This window comes from Danio rerio, chromosome 8, assembly GCF_052040795.2.
Source record: "Danio rerio strain M-AB ecotype USA chromosome 8, GRCz13ab, whole genome shotgun sequence".
In the NCBI taxonomy this organism is placed as follows: domain Eukaryota; kingdom Metazoa; phylum Chordata; class Actinopteri; order Cypriniformes; family Danionidae; genus Danio; species Danio rerio.
Genome location: NC_141028.1, coordinates 18,251,927 through 18,271,837, shown reverse-complemented (window position 1 = coordinate 18,271,837; position 19,911 = coordinate 18,251,927). Strand labels below are relative to the sequence as shown.

The 19,911-nt window shown below is 35.7% G+C and overlaps 1 protein-coding gene across 2 annotated transcripts in view; it reads left to right on the top strand.

Annotated features, from left to right (window-relative positions):
* faf1 (Fas (TNFRSF6) associated factor 1) overlaps positions 1–19,911 on the top strand; it is a 130,248-nt gene that overhangs the window by 31,149 nt on the left and 79,188 nt on the right. For both annotated transcript variants that reach the window (NM_212973.3, XM_087263029.1), the window contains 2 exon segments: positions 9,063–9,168; positions 19,319–19,405. In NM_212973.3, the coding sequence (NP_998138.2) occupies positions 9,063–9,168; positions 19,319–19,405 (193 nt within the window).

Below are 19,911 nucleotides of genomic sequence, written 5' to 3'. Positions count from 1 at the left end.
TCTGTGTTTAGTGATGTGTATATAACAGAATGGGAGATATATATACGGAGTAATTGCTGTTTCTGTCTGACTATATAATAAATATAGGATTTTTTATATAGTCAGACAGAAAAGCACTTTAAACAGCAATTACTCCGTATATATATCTCCCATTCTGTTGCAAATAAATCTGAATTGCAAAAAAAGAAGAAGAAAGAAATGAAGTTATTTATTTGGTCCCACTTTATATTAAGTGTCCTTAACTACTATGTACTTACATCAAAAAATAAATACAATGTACTTAATGTGTTCATAAAGTATTTGAGAACACTTGTGGTGCTCTTGAGTTGGGATAGTGGTTGGGTTAGGGACAGGTTTGGTGGTGTGCGTAGGTTTATGGGTGGGTTAAGGTGTAGGGAATGGTCAGCAGTGTGTTTACAAATGTTATTACAGAAGTTAATTACAGATGTAAATACATACAGGTATTTAATCAAGCATAAGTACATAATAAATACATGTATTTACGCAATAAGTACATTGTAACAAACTATTAATTCCTTTGTAAGTACATATTATTTAAGGCCACTTAATATAAAGTGGGACCAATTATTTAAAATGATCTAAAACAATACGATTCTTGAAGTTTTTTGAAAACAACTTAATTGTTTCATGTTCAGTTCACTACGTAACTTAATTCCTTCATGTTGTCCCAACACAAATTGATTGTCGGGAACCCAGCATTTTACAGTGCATTAATCATGAGGTTTCATTCATTTTAAGCTCCGATATAATTCTACGTGGTTAAAAAAAACCTTACTGCCTAAAATTCTTTAGTTGAATCAAATGAACTTTTCTTGACATCTCAACTCAGCATCAGTCAAACTGACTTAAAATGTTAAAATCAACTTAATACAGTTGAAGTCTATGAATTATTAGCCCCCCTGTTTATTTTTTTCCCCAATTTCTGTTTACCAAAGAGATATTTTTAAGCACATCTCTAAACATAATAGTTTTAATAACTCATTTCTAATAACTGATTTCTTTTATCTTTGCCATGACAACAGTAAATAATATTTTACTAGATATTTTTTTTAAGACACTAGTATTCTAGCTTAAAGTGACATTTAATGGCTTAACCAGTTTAACTAGGTTAACTAGGCAGGTTAGGGTAATTAGGCAAGTTATTGTATCTGCTTGTTAAGTGTGACGTCACGCATAGCGGCTTCCGGGTCCAAGCGCTCTATTCAACTGAATGGGGAGACTCATAAAAATGGTAATAATAAACGTTTACAAAGCGATTTAAGGCTTTCGAAAATCACAATCGCAGTATATATGTCCATGCCTAATATCCGATGGCCAGAAAGTGATTAATGTTTTATAAATTGTTACATTTTTTGTATTTGTTATGCAGCAAGCCCAGAGATTGTTGTGTACACTATGATTTTATGTAAAATTAATTTTAATGTGTGATGGGAATAAAACGTGATCATAAACGAATGATTTCTCCACTCAAATGAATGGCGGCTTGGACCCGGAAACAGTATTACATACGTCACAAACACGTCACCACTTAACAAGCGGATACCGATGGTTTGTTCTGTAGACTATAGAAAAAATATATAGCTTAAAGGGGGTAATAATTTTGACCTTAAAATGTTTTTTTAAAAATAAAAAACTGTTTTTATTTACCCCAGATAAAACAAATAAGACTTTCTCCAGAAAAAAAAAATATTATCAGACAAAGTGTAAAAATTTCCTTGCTCTGGTAAACATAATTTGGGAAATATTTAAAAAAGAAAAAAAATCTAAAGGAGTTTAATAATTCTGATTTCAACTGTAACTAAAAATATTTAGTTCAAACCTGATTAAACTGATTAAAAAGAGTTGAAGTAACATAAAAACATTTGTTATGACTTTTTGTAATATTGTTTTTTGCTCTGTACTTTACAACAGTAAATTGTTCTCTTGGTGTTCTTCCTCGTTCTCTATTATTATTATTATTATTATTATTATTATTATTTCAAATCAAATAAATGCAGCTTTAATGAGCAATAGATATTCAAAAATATGAATAATGTCGGTCGGCTTGTATTTGGTTTAAATCAAAGTGTTGAGTCTCAGCGAACAGTGGGACAGTACTCAACAAATAAAAGCCACTGTAGGCAATTACCGCAAAGCATACCTCCGCACACCATATCCAAACATATTAATCAAAGTCGTCCTCACAGCACACCACAGCCTGCCTCATTTTCCTCCCTCTGTTTTGAATGCAAATACGGCGCAGGCTTTGGAGCTTTCAAGACAGACACTCGGTCCAAGGTAGTTACAGAAATCCAGTGATGAGCCAAGCACATCTCGCCCGCCTCTCCCTCTCCTGGAGGTATCCAAACCCCTAATCTCCAGCATAAATAATAGAACTTGATGAATAATTTAAAGCGAATCATCTATTTCTGTTGCTTCCAGGAGATGTGTGTGTTTAAGGTTATTTTAATTTGAACTTCTGCTATTTCAAATACAAATGAGCAAATGAGGCGCCGCGCATTTGGTATTTATCTCATTTTCGGCATCTGATCTCCTCTGAGACTCAGGGGGGCTCGAGGAATCTGCTGGTTTTGGCAGAAAGGAAAAACTGTTTAAACTACAGCAATTAGTACTTAGACTTGTCAAATCAAAACAGGCGGTGTGGAGAAAAAATAAATAAAAATGAAGTAGGCAGCGGATGCAATATGAAAACTTATAAATAGGGAAGTGTATTGTTTGGTGATGGTACAGGTCATGGTTAGAGTGCGTTTATGAGACGTTAGAGTCAGAGATTGGTACCGCATGTGTGTGCATACGTGCCTGTGAGAGGAACGAGACGGTAGGACTTTAATAAAGTCTCAGTCTTTCAGGGTTTTCAGACGGCAGACTTATCGCTGAATGAAACCAATCTGCTCTTCATTTACACAGTGGTTTATTTTTTGCCGATAGCAGCCAGTGATGTTCTATTTGCGAGGCCTCTGGTGGTGTTGGTGGTGTGGAGAAGCATTTAGGGTGAGTTTAGGAGGGTCAGGTCCAGGTGCTTTTGGGACCACAGAGAGCTCAACCTGCTTAAGCTCCTACAGATGAACCTTATGCTGTAGATCTGCCGCGAGAGGAAATTTCACATAGTTTTAGCTCCTTGGAGAGAAAAGTTCTGCTTTAGTGTTTACTTTTTAGCTCACATGTTTATAACATGGAGCTAATATAAAAATATGCTTTGCATATTCAATAGTATTGGGTTATTATGTAAATTTTATATATTTAGATAGAAAAGTTTTATTTAGTGAGGAAGAAACTATATAAATAAAATGTTATTTTTAAAGTCTGTTTATTTTGTTTAAAGAACCCTTAATAATGTAAAAACAATTAGTATGCATCACAACTTTTTAACATTAATTAAAAAGGTACATTTAAAAATATATATATTTTTGAATAAAACAAGGGAAATGGCTACATATAAGACATATATGACCTACAAAAAACACATCAATGGATGTAAAGAGAGAGAGAGAGAGAGAGAGACAGAAAAAAACTTACAATTGTTCACAAATTAAACAACATTATTAGTCTTTATCTTCTTTATATATATAAATAGACTGGATCCCATATTTTATTAAATTTTGCAGAATTCCCAGAGGTGTTATATCTAATTCTTTTCAAGTGTAAAGTGCAGGTAAGTCCACGGGGCCAGTCAAAAAAGAGGCCTTACATTTTTCTTCCAGAAACAAAGAATAACTTTCTTAGCTGTGATTTATACCATACAGAACAGGCAACCATACATTTTGAGTCTCAAGAAAATCTGACCAACCAAAAATTGCTATCAATGCATCAGAGAGTAAAACATTGTTAACTAGTATATTTTTAACTATACTTGTAATCTAAAATATTGTAAACTAAAATATTTCTAACCAAAAACTCTGAATTTGAACACAGGACCTAAAAAAAAATATGCTAAGGTACACAACATTAATGGTGTCTATGATTTGTAATTGAAAACATCTGCCTCACCTATCTATCTCCAAATGGACAAGTTCTCTGGCATGATTAGTTTGCTCATTGCTTACTTTGTACAGTGTTGTACTTGTGATGCATGGCTTTATAAAAAGAGATGAAACCCGTGTAAAATTATGTATCATTGGGTCAGGGAGTAAAACACAATCGTAAACCTTAGCAAAGAACTGAAATATTTCTAACTAAAAACTCTGAAATTAAGCAAAGGACCAAAAAAGATGTGCTGAGGTACACAACATTAGATGTCTAGGATTTGTTATTGAATATCTATCTACTTATGTACAACTTCTCTGGTGTGGTCAATTGCTCGATTGTTTACTATGTTCGGTGTTGTACTTGTGATGCATGGCTTCCTAAAAAAGAGAAAAAGCAACTTAAAGTCATGGTAAAACTATGTATAATTGGTTCAGGGAGTAAAACACAATCGTAAACCAGGACCAAGAAAGATGTGCCAAGGTACCCTCTGCAGCTTTGCACTTGGCGCATGTGTGGGGGAAACAATTTACTAAGATTTGTTTTAGAATAATGAAGTCTGTGTAATACTTTTTAATGAATAAGGTTGTCTAGAATTTATTGGACATGAATAAACATAAAAGGCATTGATTCTAATCAGTGTCAGAGATTCAAATCCCCAGGTCTTCATCCCAAGCGACTTTCAAATGAAAATGGTAGATTTTAATATGCATTAAAATACAAAAGTCTTTTTAAATTGTGAAAATGACATTTAATTGACTTATTTTTAATGATGGGGCATTTATATACATGTATGTATATATATATATATATATATATATATATATATATATATATATATATATATATATATATATATATATATATATATATATATATATATATATATATATATATAATGAAAGTTCATTATATATATATAATGAAAGTTACAGAAGTGACATATATACATAGGAGGCAATTAAAGTATGTAATGTTTTCAATATTTCAGCATTTCCAAATAATTTTCTGTTGTCATTTAGCAAAACAGATATTGTCGTGTAAAAATGAAATGACACGCTTGTTCTGACCTGTAGTTTTTAAAATATACAAAAGAATATAACCATACAGTATTTATTCTTACTCCCAGGACCGTTTATATTGAAGTTGCAATTTAGCTGCACCATGTTGGTGTTTCGTAACATTTAATTTTTACGAGGTGGGTCGTTAGCTCAACCCTCAACCCCCAACCTGAAGAACCAGGACATGCACCCATACACTGCAGATAATTTAGCTTACCAAATTCACCTATAACGCATGTCTTTGAATGTGTGGGGGAAACCGGAGCTCTCTGAAGAAATGGATGGAAATGCCATCTGATCCAGCCGGAGCTCGAACCAGTGACCTCCTTGCTGTGAGGCGACAGCGCTACTCACTGCGCCACCATGCTGCTCAGAATATAACTAACTAAATTGTATTATCTTTTAAAGGATTTCAAAAACTTCACGGACACCATGGGTAAAACATAGTAATAAACCTTTAAGTAAAGTAGCAAAGTTTAAAGATTTTTAATGACAATTCGTTATTGGATTGCACTTCAAACAATGCTTAATGTGCCTGACAAGATTTTTGAACTTGTTTAAATTAGGGTTCCACTTAATAACAATAACTTAATGTCGTTTCCTTTTTTCACTCCATGATAGTTCTCATTCAATTGGGAATTGTGCAGTTGTAGTGTGCATAGTGTGTAATTTTGCTGTAGTAAATTATGTAAAAAGTACTGAATGAACAGTTTAAAAACCCAAATATATACTGTAAACTATATTTCCAAAGGCTCAGATTAGAAGAGAGATCCTGGGGGTTTAAGTCACCAGTACCCAATCATTCAAATCTTAATGCACATTAGTCAATGCAAATATGTAGTATCCAAATGCACAATGTCTCCAAATCACGTCTTGATGCCCCAATTATAACCCCCCTCTTCCTTTTACACGCAGTATTCATGACTGTGTTTTTCCACTCTCCACAGCATCGCATATGCATCCTCTTCTCTCCTAGGCCACCGTTTCAATCTTCATCGCTAGCTACAACAAACATTACATTTACATATTGATTTCGCAGTTTTAGTCAATGTAAATAAGCTGCCATTACAGTAAATTTGGTCCTCTGTTAACATAAGCTTGTCCAAAGCTCCTCAGATTAAGGCGCTGGTTGCATAATTAATGTGTGCGTTACATATTAATTCCCAGACTCTCCTCTTCCTGACTGCTTTCATTTCGAACCCTGATTAGCCGGCAGGCTCGCCTCTAAGCTGTTGATTCATATTCACACACACAGACGGAGCATTTGCTCAAAGAGCTACTTAACCCCCGTCGTTTGTCATCAGATGAGGACTTCTCTCCTACAGCTCAGCACCACGGCTCCCATGAATCTCAAACCCGCTCTGAGGTCAGTGCGCAAGACGAGTGGCACAAGCCCTCTTGTCCTTTTGTAGGACCTTTACACCACTTAAGCTGTGTGGTTTTGGTCGTCTGAGGCAAATTTCGGAAAATTCGAAAACATTTCTATATCTTATAGTTTTGTATCGCAGATTTGACATGTTCATCGGTGCAGGTGCAATCATTTTTTTTTGATAGTGTCAGAAGATTTGGGAATCTTTTCTGCAGAGGGATTAGTCAATGGCTATTACACCAAAACTAATTAAAGCACTAAAAAGGAAGCAATGTGGAGAGAACTGGCTCTTAAAATACACATTTCAACCTCTCAAACATGGACATAAAAATATGCAGCAGAGGGGGAATTTATAACCTTTAAGTCAAGTGGCCCTTATTTCTGCTTTATACCATGCAGATTGTATCAAAGCTGCTTTACATGGAAGAAAATGAATGATAAAAGTCAGATAACAGAATTTCATCATCGGAGGATGTATTCGATGTATCAAACCAAGTAGAAGAATAATAGTAAAGTGCTGTTGTAGTTCTAGTGGCTTCAAAAATGATTCAGTTTAGTTCCATACAGATGATCCACTCAGAGGCAGCTACACTAACCCCAAAAGGTGACAATGGCAAGGAGAAACAAAGCATGGGGGAAATCATGCTAAGTCAGATCTCCTAAATGGTTCAAATGGAAATGAAGCAAAGCTGCATATGTTTAAATATTTGGTATAAAACTCTAGTCTAAGTTGTCTTCTTGTGTGCCGTTTTTGATTTTGATCTTGATCTCCATTTTGATTGTCCAACACATGCTCAGTGAAAATACATGCTTCACCCTACATTTTTGTGAAGATGCAAAAACTTACTGAAACTTATTTTTTACTGCAGTTCATAAAATGAACCCTACGGGACAGTATGATGCCAACCACTTTTGCTCTTTTTCACACTGATGATATTTACAGAAACGTTTTATCTACCAATAATAGATTATCTTTGTGCAGTTCTTTGCACAACATTGAAGGTGTCAGTGATTTGTAGTCGAATACATTTGCCAGTTCTATCTAACCATATTGACAACTCTTTGGCATGTTCTGTTTGATTGGTTGCTTACTTTGTATGTTGTTGTACTTGTGTTGCATGGCTTCATAAAAAGAAATAAAAGCTATGTGAAATGGTCACAGTGCACTTTTATTTCACATTTGGTTTTGAAAACGCTATTTGTTGAGTTTAGGGGAGGTTTAGGGCAGTGGTTTGCATAGGGGATCCAGAACGTTGCATAAATGTAAAATAAAGCATGAAATGAGAGAAAATGGCTACATAAAAGACATATATGACCTACAAAAAGACACCACAATGATAGAGAGAGAGAGAGGGGGAGAAAGAAATGTTCAAAATTGAACATTAGTAGTCTTTAAGATTGAATCACATATTTTATAACATTTTGCAGAGTTCCAAGAGGTGGTATATCTAATTATTTCCAAATATAAAGTGGAGATAAGTCCAAGAAGCCACTCAGAAAAAAGAGGACTTACATTTTTCTTCCAGAAACAAAGAATTACTTTTTAGCTGTGATTATGCCATACCAAACAGGTAACCATACATTTTAAGTATCCAGAAAATCTCACCAACCAAAAATTTGCTATCATTGGGTCTGGGAGTAAAACACAATTGTAAACCTTAGTAAAAAACTGTATTATTTCTAACCCAAAACTCTATATTTGAACTCAGGACCAAAAAAGGATGTGCTAAGGTACACAACATTAAAGGTGTCTATGATTTGTAATTGAATACCTTTGCCTCACTTATCTATCTGCATATGGACAACTTCTCTGGCGTGGTCGGTTTGCTCGGTCGCTTACTTTGTACAGTGTTGTACTTGTGATGCATGGCTAAAAAGAGGTAAAAGCAATGTAAAATCAAGGTTAATAATTTATGTAAAGGGTTTGTGCCATTTGTATCATTTGTAAATTAAGTACCATTGGGTCAGGGAGTAAAACACAATCGTAAACTTTAGTTGTGAAATGGTCACAGTGCACTTTTATATCATATTTGCTTTTGAAAACGCTATTTGTTGGGTTTAGGGAGGGTTTAGGCCAGTGGTTTGCATAGGGGATCCAACACGATGCATAGGGGAACAAGAACGTTTATCTGAAACATACAACAGCACATACTCAAAGTACCACATATCAGACTCAGAAAAATTTAGGAAGTGCCCTCTAGTGGATTTTTCATCTGAAATTTGGAATATAATGTTCCCACTGTAACCTATTTTATCATAAAAATGTAGACAAAGCCACGCATTTCCAATAAACCTGTGCGGTTATGGCCATACAGTGTGATATTCTAAAAACTAAGATCCTTGAGTGTGACAAAGCGGTATCATGTTTGGATAGCTTGACAGTCACAATTGTAAAGCACAGTTTAAAAAAAATGTACAGTGCGTCTTTAGCCCCAATCGATGGCTCCAGATGGCCTTGTTGCTGGTGTGTGGCCCACGCTGTGGCCCATGGCTTGTTCTCTGGCCTCCCGCTAGCAGTGTACCCACAGGCCTGTCTGAGCCCACAGGCCCTGGGGAAACCGAGACGAGCTCCGACTCGTCCTCTGCTGAACTCTAATGCTTCTTTCTTTTTCTTTTTCCCCCTGTCTGCCCCTCTCCCCATTTAACAGTGCCCAGCAAGGGTTGTCAAATCAGAACTACCTGCTCGTCATTAGCCACCGTGAAGCACAGAGAGATTACAGCCTCAACTTCCCTGCCAGCAAAACCATCCAGGAGGTGAGACAACCGCACACCTGTCTGTCACCTTGTCTGTCTGTCTGCACCCGCTGTCTCTGTGTTTCTGCCCATTTTCTCTAAAACTGCTCTCGGGATTTTTAGCTATGGCATTAATTTAATTATTGCATGCTGAAATAATAGTCCTCATTGTGATGGAGAATGATACTGGTGATTAAAGCCTGTGTTGAGCCAAAGGTAATTATAAGTTCTTCCTTTTCAGAAGGGCTACCTATCTGCTGACTTCATGACTATCTCAAACGTTTGTTTGTTTTTAAAGAAATGCACTTAGAAAGGACCTGTTATGTTTAATTGTCCGTCAGTGGGCTCAGGATTCATTTACATTTTTTGCACGGAGGGCAACATATTCAGCACTGATTTGTTAATGTTTTCAACTAATATGTCTTACACTAATAATACATCAGTGCTAACAATTTGTATTAAAGTTGTATTTGTTAATGTTATAGGGATAGTTCAACTAGGGCTGTGCAATAAATCGTAAAGTAATCAAAACATTCAGAACCTATAAACGATTACTTTCCCTACCCTGTTTGGAGTCACTTGACCCTGTTCTGTTAAGGCTGATTGAAATTTTTGCATTGAACGCACGGGTGTGGTCCAGCGCAGCCTTTTGCGCACTCGCATACTTGCGCACCTCTCAAAAAATGTAACTATACGTCGCATGTTTTCACTACATTGACAATGATTGGAAGCTGCACCAGAGATGCCTTGATATGGCATATTTTCCGTTACAATAAAATTATTATTTACATTAAAATATTTTTTTACAGCAGATTTAAGAAATGCATTGCTTAAAACATTATGTACAGGATTTATTTTATTTAGAAGGGATACTGCTGTTTTTTTCTACATTTAATTTGAAAAACATAAAAATTATTAATTTTGTTTCCAAAAGCGCAAGTTATTTTTTTGTGACTGTTAGTTTTAGGCAGTTTGTATTTTAATTTAATTTGTTCATTGTTGATGTTCAATAAATAATCATAGATAGGAGATAGTGTGTGTGTTTCCTTATTTTAAATTCAAGTAATGCACCCTTCATTCAGAAATCTCTCACTTGTAATATGTGCGCATATATACGGTACAAAAGTTATTAGATGACTATGAGGGCAAATAAAAAAATAAATAAATGAAATAATCACTCATTAATCGTAATAGAGTTAAAATATTGAATTAATCAAGATTTTGATTTTAGGCCAAATTGCCCAGCCCTAAGCTTACCCAAAAATGGAAAGTTTAATTACTCTTCATTTGTGTCTAAACTGTTTGAGTTTCTTTCTTCTGTTGAACAGATACTTTTTTAAGAATGTTAGAAACTGGTAGCTATTGATGTTCATAGGATTTTGTTTTCTACCATGAGTCTCAATGCCTACCTGTTTGCAACATTCTTTAAATACTAGGAATTTTTAAGTAACACATTTCAGAACCCCTAGTTTAGTCATCTTAGTGTTTCATTTAAATTCCTTACTGTAATAATTTCCTGATGTCAAATATTCTTAATATGTCTTGTGTTTTTAGATACATTTAATTTTGAGTTTTTTGGAAAATATCATTTTTGTTACATGAATTTAGATTTTATTTATGTAAATAGTTCATACGTGTACTTTCGTCATAAATCAAAATATTAATGTTAGATATTACAAACTATATTTTCATATAATTTCTATTGATAGCAAACATTTGGAGGGATTATTAAATTTTTTTTTCTTAACTCCTTATTTTTACTTGTTAACTATTGACTATTGTATCATTTAACCTCCTAGAGTTTAGTGGCCACATATGTGGACCGCACATTTTAGCTCTTAAGTGGCTACGTATATAAAATACTTTGAATGCTTTATATTTTGTTACAGACATACAGTGTCATCCTGTTTTGCAGCATATAAAATATCCCAAACACTATTTTTACCTGTCTAAAATGAGAAAAAAAATGTTGTTTATATTCTCTGATGGTCAAAACGTGTTCAAAAAAATTCTGTTAAATTTGCAACACAAAAAAGTCAGGAAAAATTGTTTTATGTAAATTCGGACCACGAGTCGACATATATGGACACATTTTTTTTTCTAAAAGTACATCATATCAAAAGATGATACTTAGTTTTTTATTCTAATTAGGTTCCAATAAGCCCAAATAGCAAAGATAAATAAAACATGCATGTAAATAAACACATTGGGCCTTAAGAGGTTAAGTAAAAAGTCTCACTCTCCCTCATTCTGTAAATGTTAAGTCTTTAAATCATGAGGGAGTAGGATGTTCCCCTTTCTGAAGAGATTGTATTTTTTAGCAGGTGAATTTGTAATGCTGAAAGATTTTTGTCAACTGTGTGTCTTTCATCACATCACAGTATCTGCAGTAAGCAGAGCTCTGTATCGAGCAGCTTAAACCCCCCTGTGGCTCATCAGCTCCTTTCCCTCTCCCATCAGACCTGTGCGATGCCATTCTTTTCACCCTTCTCCTTTTAACTACACTGTGTTGTATTGAAGGTTGGTTTGTGTGCGACACAAAACCCAAACGCTCCATTCTGTACACACACACAACCCCTCCCCAACTCTGTGGCATTCTCTTCGGCCTGCCCCAGTAACCTACACACAGCTTTCTGGAAATGGCTCCATTAATTATTCACAGCAGGTAGTGTGCACCACGTCAAGTGTAACAAGCTCCCCGTGGACTGACAGCGCCACTTGAACCCCTCCCTCAGTGCTGGGGGAGTCGTGTTGGGCCTGTGCAGCGACGTTTTGAAGAATCAGACATCTGTGATGTTCTTTTTTTAAAAACTTGTGTCAAACTTATTTAACTTTTGCTGCTTGTGATGTAAAGTCTGCAATGTTAAAGACCCCTAAAACGTTCGATTTTAGTTTTTTGTGTGTAAACAATGTGTTTACTTAAGCAGCTGTTTTTGATACTACTTGCTTTCTTTATTCGTAACAAAGATATAATTTCTTAAGTTGCAATTTCAAGAAGTATATGTAACCATCAATATCCTTGAAAAACAACACAGGATAAGATATTTAAACTTTTTTTTTGAGAATTATTATTTATTGTAACTTTTTTTTTTTTCTCCCCAGTTTAAATTACAAAAAAAAACTAAAAAAACTGGACACGATAAGCTTATTTTAGAAGCAGCACTGCATAAACTATTAAGAATTTTTTTCTGAGAATGTTTCAAGTTTAGGAAGATTTGTTTTAATTTCTTGGTAAAATTACTTGATTAAAAGTTAGTTTACTTGGGAAACACTGTCAGTTTTTGTCAATTATAAGCTACACCGCATTAGATATTGGTTTAGATACATAGAGCGTTTTCCTGTTTACAGTTCTTATTTTAAAAAAAAGCCAGATTAGTTAAAATAAGAAGTAAAACATTAAGGTTTGTTTTCTAACAAACCTGTAAAGTTTGTAGATGAAATTTGTAAAAGAACTAAAGATTAAATCGAGTTACTCAAAGCAACATCAAAGCATATTTTTAACATGAGAAATGTTTATGACCGTAAATTTGTCTTATTTTAATATTTAGAGTAATTGTTTGAGTCTAATTAACTCAAAGGTTTCAGTTACATGTGAAATTAACATACATTTAGTTTTGAAATTCTTAAATATTCATAGTTAAAGATGAAGCACGATAAAAGTGTCATGAAAAGTAGTGGATGGATTATTAATCAGTGAAAATTTTCCTTTTCATTGAGCTGTTAAGAAACTTTTTGGTCAAACATCTCTTTTTAGAGTTTTAAAACAGTAAAATAGCTTTTTCTCATCTCAGCTTTGTCCACACAATCCTAGAACCCCTTTCCCGGCGAAACTGCCGCCTTGATGGCGCTGGTCACCATTACAGTAATCAGACTACTTGACAGGTTTGTAATGGTGCTAATTGAAGAGATTAAAGTGAGATGGGTGAGCGCTCTCTTTCCCTCAGCAGATGGTTTTGATGAGCACCTACTGTGAACCTTAAGTGTTTCTGCCGGGATTACAACAACTGGAGAGTAGAGCCCGCGGGGAAGAGAAAAGAAGGAGCAGGAAGCGAAGCTGTTGGCTTGGTAGGGGAGCGAGTGACTGGACAAAGCTGAATCAAACGGGCCGCTGCGGCCCCGACTGGCCTGATCCTTAGGCATTCTGTTTTCTTTCTTCCTAAGACCATGATTGAGGGGGAGAGGGAGAAGATTTGTTTTCCGAGAAGAAACAAATTGCAAAACTGTTTTTTTTTTTTGTAAGAGAACACCTTATTGGTTGCACGTCACTTTCTAAATGGCCCTTCTCTGAGAGTTAGTTTAGTTAGCTGGAGAGTTCATTAGTTACTTTGGCTCCACAGGAGGATTTTTTTCTTGTCTCTTATACCTAACGTGTCTAGTGCTCGCTTTTGTGTGCGAGATGCCAGAAAATAAACACATGAAGGGGAAAGAAAAGCTCTGTGGGGATCCACTACGTTTCCACACAAACGTCTCGTTGAGAAAGTTACTAACAAGTGAGAGAAGTTTTTGTTTTACAGTTGTGGCTCTAAAACCGAAGGCCTGTGTGAAAATGCAACAAAACAGCAACAGAGAGCTCTCACAATCTCTTTTTTTTTACCCCATTCACCCCCTCACAGGCACATATGGAGAGGACTCCTCTCCAGCCTTTCTTTTTCTGCTCATCTTTTGTCTTTGCTGAAGACCAGCCGATGCGTTTCTGCATGTGCATATCAATAGAAGCAGCAAAAGAGGGAGAGAGAAGAGAGTCCCTCAGTGCTGTCCCGTTGTTTGTCTTTGCCAAAGGCTCTCGCTCTGCCTCCAGGCTCCCAGGGAACGTACCCTTCCACTATTCGGCCCCGGGCCCTGCTCTCCTCTTCTGATTGGCATTCCCAAACCCGAGTTCGGGGCTGCGCTTAAGCCTCAGAGCAAATGTTTGTCAGGAAAGTGGTGGGGAGAATAGGGCCGTCCGATAGGGCTCTGCCGTCCGTGACCAGACGACTCGTCCCAGGGATTTTTGCCGGCCCCACAGCGTTTCTCTCCGCAGCTGGAGAGATGAACGTGGAGGAAGAAAAGAAGGATGGAGAGTAAAAGAGTGTGAATGAAAGGCATCTGGTGCTGAAGAGCTTGTGACTGTTTAACGGCAACCTTTTCTTCTCTTTGATTTCTCTCCAGCCAGGGATTACCAGTACTTGGCATTTAGAAAGATTGGATCATTAATGTGTGTGTGTGTGTGTGTGTGTGTGTGTGTGTGTGTGTGTGTGTGTGTGTGTGTGTGTGTGTGTGTGTGTGTGTGTGTGTGTGTGTGTGTGTGTGTGTGTGTGTGTGTGTGTGTGTGTGTGTGTGCGCGTGCGCGTGTGTGTGTGTGTGTGTTTGTCTGGGGGAGCTCACAAGTTTATTGACGTCTAAGTCATTAAATTTTGTATGATTTTTTTGTACTTTAGTCACTTTTGTAACAATTTGATTGTCAATTTTTTATATTTTGAGTACTTAAAGTTTTTAATAACATTATTGAATTTAATATTATTAAATATTATTTGCCAAATTGATGTAAGATTGTTTGTGTTGTATATTTTAATAGTAAATTAATATGAAAATTTAACTTGGTATTCGCATAGAAAGCATATTAAAATCTTAAATGTTTAAAATTTAACCTTTTTGAGAATAAAATGTCAAATTATGGGTGAAACAATGTTCATAAATCTTTGTTTAGCTTTGTTAATATATATTTGAAAAATGAAAGAATGTACTAGTACTTATATAAAATATTATAAGCAAATGATTACTATTATATTTTAAATTAAATTAAACGCTTCTTGTTGACGAATAGGTAAAATGTGGTGATTTAAGGATTGTGGAAAAGCATATTAATATTTTGAGATCCCTAAATGGCCTTTTAATATGTCATCAAATGTGATTTATAATAAGTAAAAAATATGATGTGACTTGGTACATTGACATTTTGGTGAAAATGATGATAAAATATATAATATGTTTGTCTGGGAGAGTGCACAAGTTTATTGACATCTAATTAATTGAGATTGGTACAATTTTTTTTTTTTGTAGCACTTTTGTACTTCAGTCACTTTTGTAACATTTTGATTGTCAATTTTTTTATATTTTGAATACTTAAAGGTCTTAATAACATTATTAAATTAAAATAATTTTCTACCTAAAATATTATAAACAAATTATTACTATTATATTTTAAATTCAATTAAATACTTGTTGACGAATATGACGAAAAATGTGGTGGTTTAAGGGTAGTGGAAAAGCATATTAATATTTTGAGGTCCTTATATTGCCTTTAATGTGTCATCAAATGTGAGCTATATTAAGTAAAAAATATGCAATTTTTGGTACATTGCCTTTTTATTGGAAATCATAATAAAAAATTATGATATTGATTTTTCAAAAAGTTAAACCAAGTAAATGCATTCTATTTCCAAAAGCACTCTTCGTCTTTGACCTGTGTATGTAGTCTAGGTTTCGTCAGTAAGGGGGCAGCAGTAACCAAACCTCTTTCAGTTTTTATCTCAAATGCTGTTCTTTATCTCTATATATTTTGTGCAGTCCGTCTATTAAGCAGGATGTTATTTTGACACCGTGGAACTGTTTGTTCTGTGGGTAATGTAAAATATTTATCTAAAATGACAACCACACTGGAGAGTATATGAAAGAAAACCTTTTTAAATGAAAAGCGCTGTTACATGCAGTCCTTAAGAATATAATCCTGGCAGCTGAAATGTCTTTATCCTTGAGATCTTCCCGCATTTTCTGATATAATGTCAACATTTTCTTCTTTTTTCCTCCCCCTCTTTTTCTCCACAATGGATGTGTGTTCCCTGATGCTAAAAACTCTATTGTGACATTTAAAATGAAATGTCAGCGGAACTGGATTTAATAGGACTGAGTCTTTTTCTTCGCTGTTTAATCAAACCTCATTGTTCCTTACGGGCAGCGGTTTGGGCAAGACAGAACAAATGTCAGCTGTTTCCGAACATCTTCAAACTCTCTTTACTTTCGCTCGGAAACCAGCGATAAATAAACTTGTTATTCGGTGGATTTGTTTGTTTGTCTGTTTTTGTGTACTTTTCCCCCTCATTTAGTAAGGTAATGTTGGCTTTAATTTGCAGACCCCTGACTGCTTAGAGGAGGAATTCGTAGCTCATGAATAGGTAATGACACTTGTGTTCCTGAATATTGCAGCCGTATGGGGCTTTCACCTCTTAAGTCAATTATTATTCACAGGAGTTACAGAACAAAACCCTCACCCAACCAAACCAACCATCTCTAATAAATAAAAAAAAAAAAACACTCACACCACTTTAATGTATTGTGACAACATTTGCCATTTTCTCTAAGAGTGTTCAAATCTCCACCTTGCAATAAAGCTAAATCTGTTTTGAAGTCGGATAACATTGAATAGCTTCTCTTTGGGTGTTTGTCAAGATGGGATGAAGTCTGGCTGAAGTACAGAGCGGTATAGGTGTATTGACAGTAGGGCAGTGCTCATAAAAAAGAGCCAATGAAGTAAAGTGGTGAAATATCAGATTCTCGCAGTGGGCTGATTTGTTATAGCAGCTAAATGCTTCTGCTTGGCCCTCGGCGATGGCGTTACTTTCTACTTTCTCTTGGGCTGCGGTGCCATTTGACCCTAAACGGTTCATTACAGCCAAGAGCCGGTGTTTACGGCAGCCTGTCGGTCAGGCCTGGGCGGCCAAATCCCTGTAGCCCTCTGGTCAAACACAGATATTACACTCTGTAATAACATTGGCCAACCCAGCTGACCCTTGCTCGCTTCAATAAGAAAAACGCACAGCCCAGTGTGTGGGCTTGTGGATGTTTAATGTGTGTGTGTGTGTGCGCGTGTGTGCGATGGTGGCGCCTCCGACTTCAACTGACCGAAGTGTTGTTGTCAATATCTGAGATTGTTTCCCTTTATTGAGTTTGTGACTATCCATAATGGTGGGGAAACTGACTTCAGTCATGGTTCTGTACATAACTGTTATTGGAACATTAAAAAAAACCTTTCTGTCTGTCTGGAGAGCTTTAATATCATTCTCATAAAAAAATCCTCTAGAATTCAGTGGTACTTCAGGACACGTATTGTACATTTGGGCATCATAAGTAAAATATGATGCTAGACATATACCAACATTTTATTAATAATTAATCCATCAATATATTAAAATAATGGGGAACGGGTTAGCGCTGTCGCCTCACAGCAAGAAGCTTGCTGGTTCGAGTCCAGGCTGGGTCAGTTGACATTTCTGTGTGGAGTTTGCATGTTCTCCCATGGGTTTGCCCCACAGTCCAAAGGCATGTGGTATAGGTGAATTGGGTTAGCTAAATCGTGTGTGAACCTTTGATTTGGAATAGGAAGAATTATGAGGATGTTTTAGAGATAGTCAATTAAAATTTAATGTCACCCTTTTGTTTGTTTGTTAAAAGCTAACTGAATGTTTCAATTAAGTGATGTAAATTAATCAGATGTTGTTTAAATCTACATTCTGTCACCCGACAATGCAAAGACTTTGGTCAGCAAATCAAGTTGAAGGCAGATTCTGCTTGACTAGTGAATTCAGCATTGTATTCCACTGTGTTATAAATGTGATTGGTTATGTTTCTATTGCAATAAGTTATCATTTAAAAGATATGCTGCACTATTTAATACCATTTAAAGTAATTTTTTGTAGGGAGGCTCCAATCGATGTGCCAGAAATCGGTATCGGCCGATAATCACATTTTATGACTCGATCGGTACTCTCTAATCTGCCTGATCTTATGAACCGATCGCAATTGTTTGTTTACGAGTTTACAAACAGAGGACTTATAAGAACTGAAATCTTGACTGGAAATATGAGTTATATTATTAACAAATATTTAATAATATAACTTATTGTAATAAACAGTAGTTTATGGACCTATTTCCTTTTAGCACAGAAGTAATGGATTTATACGTGTGCATTTTAACTTATGCATTAAATATGCACTCCAAACTTCCTTGAGACCTATTGAATTCTTCTTCCATCATTTGCAATGTTTCCAAATTGCTTTGTTAGTCATTTTTCTTACCAATTTTTTGTATCTGTTTTCTCAATTACTTTCTGTAAAGCTGCTTTTGACACACAGTGTACTCTGTATCGGCTGCAAAAATCAGAGCATCCCTAATGTTTTCTATTTATTTTTAAATAGTATGAAACAAATTAACCATGGCAACTTTAATGTAATATTCTTACGTACATTTACCTTCGGCCCAATGCTCTCAGTGTTATTTGTTTTTTGACCCTTCATATGAAAAAGTTTGGGCACCCCTGGTATAGAATCTATAGAAGTTGTAATCAAACTTCAAACTAATCTTAAAAAAAAAATCAATCATTAGAAGTTATTTTTATTGCTATTTTATGAATGTATTGTGTTTTATCCAAGCTGTGTGTTGTCTTGTCAGACACATATCCTGACATATGTTCAGAACAGGTATTATCGTAGTCATAAATTTCCACATTATGATTGTGTCCTCTAAAGAGTTCTTAACCCTATCTCTTTCAACCCTGCTTTATGTCTTTTGTTTTGACAAGCATCTCGCGTCCATCGTTTCTGCCTCCGTGGGCACGAGTCCTCAGTCTGGCAGAGGATACATGTCCACTCAGTGCGCTGGCGGTGGGATTTGGCCATGCGCTAGGAGGGCTTTCCAATACAATGGCTAGTTTTCTCTGCCTCTGTATCTAGCGCCGCGGGGTAGTGCATTCTCTGAGGATAATGCACTAGAATCTGCGGCCCGTCCAGCCTTTGGCGACACTCACTTTGATCACCCTCGTCCTCCGCACATCAGCCTGGCGTTGGGCTTTAAACCAACAGCATCCTCGGAGCAGGGGCCAGCATCAACTGTTTAAATGCACGCAATGTTATTAAGTGCAGTTACACAGGATGAATGGCAGAAGGGAAATACTGTCCATTTTTCAAGCGAAGGCTTGTTGGCATTGGGCATTAGGACAGGCATCTGTGGAATTTCGAGAACACAGAGCTCTTTTCCGCTACTTTTCCACCATTTTTCCGTTCCAGTCACTTAGTGATAATAGCAGTTACAAAGTGTTTTTTGCAAGTTTTGTTTGCTAGTATTTTTAGAAATGTGTACATGGAATAACACTGCAATTATGTACTTGTTATCTGATGTTTTGCTCTGTTTGTATCCCAGGTGAAAAGGAACATTTCAGACCTGACAAACATCCCTGTGCGGCATCAGCAGTGGGACGGCTGGCCTGCTTCTGCCACAGATGACTCGGTAAGATCATTTTTTCCTATGATGATAGTGCACCTTTCCATTTCTCAAATTGAATTAAAAAGGGCTAACGTTGAATAACTAAGTAGATAAGATGCTAAGAATTAAGATTAAGTTAAGAATAATTTGCAAACAATATATGAGATTTGCTTGATCTTGCTTTAGAGCTGGGCGATATGGCAAAAAAAAAAGACTTTTTTTCATATCAGTCGATGTCAATAATTATCACAATAAAAGTCAAATTGTTATATGTATCAATTTTAAAGGATTTTCAGCATGCCAATCCCTTTGTGCAGCTCATTTAACACATTTTGTGTAATGTTTCAGCTGTCTGACGATATAAATAAAAAAATAAACATTATATTCAAGATTAACTGTTCAAGTTTTCAACAGCAAAGACATTACCCTACAAGTTATTGTATATTATTTGATCATGATCAAAAAATATATAAAACAGGTTTGGAACAAATAAAAGGTTAATGGTGGCAGAATTTTCAGTTTTGGATGAT